At 46.8% G+C, this 7,595-nt stretch overlaps 2 protein-coding genes across 2 annotated transcripts in view; both read right to left on the bottom strand.

Annotated features, from left to right (window-relative positions):
• LOC119399472 (mitochondrial import receptor subunit TOM22 homolog) overlaps window positions 1–7,508 on the bottom strand; it is a 15,812-nt gene extending 8,304 nt beyond the window's left edge. Inside the window, exons 1-2 of the mRNA XM_037666274.2 lie at window positions 7,148–7,508; window positions 4,128–4,367 (exon numbers count right to left, since the gene is read on the bottom strand). Coding sequence (XP_037522202.1) covers window positions 4,128–4,367; window positions 7,148–7,306 — 399 coding nt within the window. The 5' untranslated portion in view covers window positions 7,307–7,508. The remainder of the gene's footprint in view (window positions 1–4,127; window positions 4,368–7,147) is intronic.
• Window positions 1–7,595, bottom strand: part of LOC119399469 (TBC1 domain family member 9-like) — a 705,668-nt gene that overhangs the window by 560,822 nt on the left and 137,251 nt on the right.

The following is a 7,595-nucleotide window of genomic DNA, read 5'->3' on the forward strand; positions in this document are numbered from 1 at the left end:
ACTTTTGAGATGCGACTACGCAAGTGGAAACTACCAATGAGACGCGACCACATGAGGCAGAGCGCAGCCCGGCAAAAACAGAACCTTTGGACCATCCGCGCCGTTCTCTGAGGAAACGTGAAGAAGGTCTTTTCCCTGATTCAAACGGAAAGCAAAAGCAGCATTTTATCACGTCTTTTAATGGATGGAATGTTATTTTTGTTATAAGTAGTTTCAGTCCTAGTGAATAATTGTACTCCATCGGGACTATTGACGTCCTCGGGCTCATTCCAAAATTTCCCACTGGTGGCGCATATCGTGTTCTACCTTCTTCACTTTATTTCTCGATTAGTAGAGCACTGCTGTTGATAATATTGACGTTTTAGAAGTTCTGAAACATTGACCTTTCACTTTGACATAAATCATTACTTGCATCTAGCGTCCCTTTAAGTGGATGTGAATAACGGTGAACATATCCACGAACAAAAATGTTTCATGTACTACATATGTTGAAGTGAGCATGAGCATGTACGACTACATGTGCTACTAAGGGTGAATACAAGAACCTATGAAGACGAGTGAGCACAGGTGAGTAGCAGTGAGCATGAACGGAAACACGAGTGAAGGCTCACATTAAAAGCTTGCATGAAGATTTTCAGGCAAAAAAATAAGCCTTATTGACGTTATTTGATAAATGTACAGTTAAACCTAGATCTAATTAAACTTACAAATTCCAAAAAAATTTCGTTAGAGGTTTTCATTATATGCAGTTTCAGCATGAAAGTTGGAAAATAAATGCACAACGTAAAGGGAGAACTGAGGGTAGACATCATCCACAACATTCATTTAGCTGCAAAAACTGCGTTATTTTCCTCTGTTGCTTGTTTGTGAGCCACAGCGACACCAAACGTTCGTGGTACATAAAGAAACACCATGTTGTTCTGTCATCGTCTAGCGAGCCCGCGATGTGGCGCGCTTGTCAATGACATCCAGCACTTTACGTGGAAAGCAAGGTGCATGATGAGTAGACCTCCGAAGATCCGCCGTCGTCACCGTGATTTTGGGCACTTTCCACCAGCCCTTGGTAGTGACGGCGGCGCAGTCCTTCACATACAAAAAATCTCAAAGCTGCACGCTGTCCGAGGCTGGTCCATTCATACGCAGAAACACAAGCTGCCCAAGCTTAGGCAAGATAGCGATCGAACGGTTCTGAAGGCTCCCTCATCTCCACTTTCGGTTTCCGTACGTCTACACCGATAAGAGCACTTCACGTTGTTAACTCCTCTCTCAAGGGGAAAGATGAGCGATGTGGAGTTCGTGGGCAAATATTGGAGTTTAAGTTTCTTCGTTGAGGCATTCATCTTCCGAATGATTCACTGAAGTGACTGGATGCGTGAACACTGCAGTCGGCCGGCGCACATGCACGGCACGTCATTGAAAACTGAGCATTCGGAAACTGTGCACATGCGCGCCGATAATCTTCACATTTGTTCTGCCTTGGCTGCCTGCCGCCGACACCGCTTTCGTCACTTTTACCTACTCCATTAAAGGGACACTAAAGGCAAATATTAAGTCGACGTTGATTGTTGAAATAGCAGTCCAGAAACCTCGTAGTGTTACTTTTGTGCTAAAGAAGTGCTTATTTTGAAATAAAATCACGTTTTAGTGGTCCGCATCACGTTAGCGCACTTCAAATCACCCGCCTGAAAGCGGTCTCTCTCACATCATTGTTGCCGTGCAAACGTTGACCGCCTTTATTGCGTGGTGGCGTGCACTGGCGGTGTGCATCATTCGGGCATCCGGCAACATCACATGCACGCGGCATTTTGTCGAGAGCGACTTTCACGAGCGTGCAAAACACACGCGGCAGTACGTGATACCGAAATTACCACTGAGACGCGACCGCATGAGCGAAGCAGGGCGCCGGGCGAAGTGCAGTTCAGCGAAAACGGAACTTTTGAACCACGCACGCCGTTCCCCATGGCAACGCCAAAGAGGTTCTTTTTTCCACGAATCAAACAGAAATGAACGAGCAGCATTTTATTACGTCTCTTGATGCACGGAAGGTTCTTTTTTTATTGCAGCTAGTTTGGTTACTAGTGATTAATTGTAGTCGGACTCTCTCACGTCATCGGGATCACTTCCAAAATGTCACACTCGTGGCGCTCATCGTGTGATACATTTACCTTAATTTATCGGTAAGCAGGGCACTGCTGTTGATCATATTGCCGTTTTAGATGTTGTCACACATTGAGCTTTCACTCTGACATAAATTGTTATTTGCCTTTAGTGTCCCTTTAAGCGCGGTATTTAGAACTACACCAAGACTTACACAAGGATGACATTAGCACTATGACATTAGCATTAGCTTGTAAATATAAGACAATAAACAATGTTCTCTTTACTGTACGTTATCAGGCTCCACAACAGTGGAAGACCAAGTCCAAGTCCAGTAGAGAATGGTCAAAGGTGCCACTAAATATCACTTTTCTTAATATCTAGATGTGTAACATTGCTTGCAAAATATGCGCAGAGAGCACAATGTGTGTATTTTTGTTCCTTGCTGCATTCTTTTTCTTTCGATGAGAAAATATAACTGATGGCACACCAACAGGCCCAAGATGAAACCTTAGCACAACATTAACATTGGTTATACAGTCGATCCGGATATATCAAACTCAGATATATAGATTATTGGCTATATCGAGAGTCGAAAAATCCCCTTCAAAAGTATAGGGCCGGTGCACACGTATATCGAACTCCCGCACAGCGAAACATCCGATATATCGAACGCTGCGCCGTGCTGAACTCCAGGGAGTGCATTTTTCCTAGCAAATGTTGGTCATTTTCGGCCGCGTTCTGACAAGTTCCGATTACTCTTCGCGCAGGTGACGAAAAAGGCGGTGTCGTTGCATTACTTTGTTCTACCAGCTTGTTTGATGCGCGATCTCTTTTGGTTGTAACGCGCGGGGCATAGTGTTTATCAAGGGGCCGATTGCCGATGGCACCAAAATGAGATGAATGCAGAGGTACTCGGCAGCCTCGTCGCAACATTCGCATTCCCTTTCCTGTTTGTTCGCGCACGATGGCATGCGGGCCTGAAAAGCATGGCCTTCAAGATCCGCAACGTCGTGACGTAATTTTGGCGTTTCGGTTATAAAACACACATCTCGGAGGCTACGCTTTTTCTTGCTTTTTGCACCAAAGCAGCGGCTGCTGCTACAAAGCCACAAGTGCCATCGCCAAGATGTCGCAGTGGTGGGGACTTTTCCCACCTTTCCTTCGTTGTTGTGGGCAGCGTTGTCTCTTGTGGCTTGAAGACTCATGTACTTCTCGCTTCGTTCCTGACAAATCCTCATTCGGGAGACGAACTAAACATTGACCTGCTTGTAGCAATTAAATGATGACTGGTGCTTGGAACAACGTCAAGCAAAGCACCGCCATGAACTGTTTCCTTGCGGGCTTTGGTGCCAGGTGGCGACTTTGGCTGAGTCATGGCCGCTGACAACGGCGTACGGTGCCTCAGTGAATTTTGTGAGCATTTCCGGGCGCTCTCTCGGACAGGAGTACAGCAAGCGACTTCATCGGTGCAGATGACGAAGTCACTGTTTCTGACTGCATAGATGCCGAGATCAAGGCTGACATTGCCGGTGCTGCGGAACTGGACCCCTGCAGTTATGAAGATGCCAATGCCGCCGCTAAACAAACTTTTACCGTGCTCCAGAGCTTGCATTGGCGTTCCGCATCAATCACCGCTGTTGTGGCCTAATTTGCTTATTTGGAAAGCTTCAATGATATTTAGGATGACTTGATGAACTTGACAGTGCGCAAGAAGGAAGACAAGTTTACGCACTATTTTCGTGCGAAATAAAGTGCGGTAACTTGAAAAAGAAAAAGTTGCCACCTTGTTATTTAGCATACTAGCACTTGTTGCGAATTCCAAAAACTGTTTCGAGACTTACAATGCATTAATATATGCCCTTAAATACGCATATTTTCTATTTTGAATTATCGATATATTGAACTATTTCGCGATCCTCTTCGAGTTCGATATATCCGGGATCGACTGTACAGTTCAGGACACGCGTTCCGACTCGAAGCCTCAGCTGTGGCGAAAACAACGTTCAACACGGGTGGTGCATACTGACCTGGCGCTGCTGTTGCCGACTCATCTCCTCCACCTGCAGCCGCTCCAGCTCGAAGATGACGGGGGCAAAGAGGATCGCCGACGAGGAGAAGATGATCCAGAAGGCCGAGCGGCCGAAGCTGTACAGGCCCTTGGCCGAACCCCACGAGAAGTGGGCCACGTCGTACACCCCCTGGCGCAGCTTCGGGGGAAACATCTCCGTCAGGCCCCACAACCGCTCGTACAGCGTCTCGTCCAGATCCTGCCAACATTTGCAAAAGCACTGCGAATCATTCTTTGCAGAAACTCACAGGTTGGAGTAAGTTTGACATGAGAGAAAGTTGAGTTAGTTGGTAGAGATTTACCACAGAGGAAAGTAGGGCACGCAGATACGGACACACAAGAGAAGAGAAATGGACGGCAATCCTATTCCCCTCTCTTCGGTGCACGTCTGCATGCCTCGTACTGATCTCACACATTCACTTTTGATCACGATCGAGCCTGATCCGGACCGAATTTCTTGATCGTGATTGGCTCCTTTATGCAAGCTGGAGAAGGGAGCCAATTATCGTTGCGAAATTTGATAGCGATCAGGCTCAATCACATTCGGCAGTGAACTGCGTGGCACTGGTGTTACTTCCTCCAACGATGTATACAAAACATGCTGTGAATGATGCACTACTGTATTAAACACAGCAATAATTTTTAAGGACTTCCAACACCAAAACATACAACCTACAAGTATAGATTAGTGAATAAGCCTTTAATAATAACCACACCTTTCTTTCTAAATTACACAATCACACAGACAAGATTTTGCTGACACCATAATGAATGTCAAATAAATTTGATTGATTTAAGTACTTGCAGGTCAACACCGCACCACAGGTCCACAATCATGTTTGATTGGTGGTCTGTTGTATTGTAGAAGCAGCATCCTAACTATTTGTGCTTATCCACAGTGGTGCCTCGCAGAGATCATGTGATCAAGACAGTCAGTCTGGTTTATCCTTTGCTTTTCGATTCTTCAGTTGTGAAACCACTGAATCAATTAGGCACACAGAACCTGCGCACCTGTATTAGCTGACGCCTATTAGGTGCAGAGCACTTTAGGAGGCCGGGCTGTCGTTGTAGCTTGGCGCAACACAGGCAAAACCACATATAGCGTAACCACCTGAGCGCACGCTCGAGCCAATGAGAAGTCTTCTTCCTCTTGTTCTTCAAGCACCTTGATGATGATATTAACAGAGGCAAAACCACATGCAAGGCTCATGCAACAGAAGCTTGTACGAGCTCAAACGAGCTTCATATGTAAATCAAAAGAAAGAAAGACAAGACGCCAACAGGCGTAATCTCCGCCGCCCAATCTTCTTCCCTGGACAGGCGGGGCGTGGTAATGTGCGCTTAGCCACTGCCTCCAGCAGGAGAAGCTGCTGTGAAATTTTCATCAGACATTAAATTTTCGTTGTTGGTCGTACCGCTGTTGTCACTGCTTATGTCACCTGTTAACATGTACGACCCAAAGAACAAGCGAGATATTGTTTGTTTGCTGCTTGTACGAGGGGAATCATTCATCTCGACCAGTACACGTTTTCTCCTTATACGTTACTGTGTGTAGTTTCACAACTTCAGCGTACATTTATGCGCAATTGAAAAAGAAGAAGCAAACGAGAAATAGAAAGAGAGAGAAAGAAATGAAAAAATAAATTAGGAATAAAAATAGGAATAAAGAGAAGAAACACAGAAAAAACTGGAAAAGAGAGCAAGAAAGGGAGGAGAAAAGAAAGAGAAAACTGAAGAGAAACAAAGATGGCTGCCCAGCTCCGTACTTCCTTCAGGCTTGGCACCACTAGTGCAAAGCTGCCTTTATTTTTTTTACATTGGTAAGCAAGCAGTAGTATCCTAGTACACGATATATAGTGCAAGCAGACATGAGCAGCATAAATAGCGAGATATCTCTGCATACCAATGGTAAGAACGTCAATTGGTACAAGTCATTGCTTGATCGGTAGTCACACAACTTCCACCAATCAACACGCATTAAAGCTCACACTAGGAGAAGCCTAACCAGTGGCATTCAAGGTGTCACACCTCAATGAACCAGGTGTCATAGATAGAAAATTGCGAGAATTTGTAACTTTTCCTGGTTAATTATATGGTAACGGTAAGCACACAGCAGGAACGCTTCTGTTTGTGTGTACAAGTGTAGCCTCTCACATTTTAATCTTTGCCAAATCGCTCTGTTATGTGTGAGACAGGTCTACTGCGACGACACTACATTTCCAGTCATTGCATTCCTGTTGTCACTACAGCGTGGACAACTTTAGCTCGGTGCTGTTGCTGCTCCGTGCCTCCTGCATGACGTGTGATCAAAGGCGACAAACAAAATAGTTGACGTGACCATAACCATGACTATGTGAACTGTGTCCTACTACTGGGAAGGTGGCACCCTCTAGTGACCCCACCTTTTGGTGCCACTGGGCTAGCAATGAAAAAATGAAGGATGCTATGGCTAATGGCCGCAGTAGACGTGAGGATATTACCACGATTCCGGAGCAGGGTCGACTGAGCTGTCCATAAGGATTCGTCGTTTGACTCGCTTATCCAGGCAAACGCACCGCTCTTCTATGGAGGCCCCTCTAGCCATTCAAGCGCCAACCGCACTTGCAGCGTCATTTACCGGGGAAGCCCGTCCATCAAATTCATATAGCAATAAAGGAGCAGTTATGGGTAGTTGGATACACCGTCCTCGAGCGAGGACCATTTGCCGGAAAACAAGCTACCGGCACTCCCGCAACACAGGTGAAATAGGCAATCGTGCTATCTCAAGTAACGCATAGATTGATTTCACATAGGCAGAGAATGAACGCTACTGGGTGCCGTAACTAATTTGCTCGGCATAATTCGGATACAAGGAGTTACACGTTCGGTGGTAGTTGAAATCACAGCGAGAGAACCGCAAACGTAACCGGCGAATCACGATCCCAACCGACACCGCCGCCAAGTGAAGAACCGCGCTGGTTGGTTAAAAGGCGAACTCACGAAGTCGTCTTCTTCACCTGCGCTGGCTGAGGGTTCCGTCGCACTGCTCGTGGTCGGCACAGCGACGTCGAGGTCTCGCTTGGACACTTTGGGCGACGTTTCGCGACTCTCCGGCAAACTCATGGCTTCGATCCCGCTGTCCCCTTCGTCCGCTGGCATGCCCTCCGCCGCCGATCCAACCCGGCGAACGCGCTGTTTAGGCCCGGAGGGTCAAAGTTCGACCACTCACGCAGATCACGCACCCTTTTGGCTACGGCGTGGAGCCTGCAGGTCGACGGCAACGGTTCGAAACGTGCTAGGACTACGCAGAGAAGCGGTAGCAAGCACGCTTTTTCGCTCGGTCCCTGCAAGCACGCACGCGGACCGAGCAAAGAAGAAAAGACGCAAGTTAATCCAAGACGCATCGAAGCCGATCCGCCGAGCTGAACGAAAGCGAAACTGGCATTTG

The sequence above is a fragment of the Rhipicephalus sanguineus genome, chromosome 7 (assembly GCF_013339695.2).
Source record: "Rhipicephalus sanguineus isolate Rsan-2018 chromosome 7, BIME_Rsan_1.4, whole genome shotgun sequence".
In the NCBI taxonomy this organism is placed as follows: domain Eukaryota; kingdom Metazoa; phylum Arthropoda; class Arachnida; order Ixodida; family Ixodidae; genus Rhipicephalus; species Rhipicephalus sanguineus.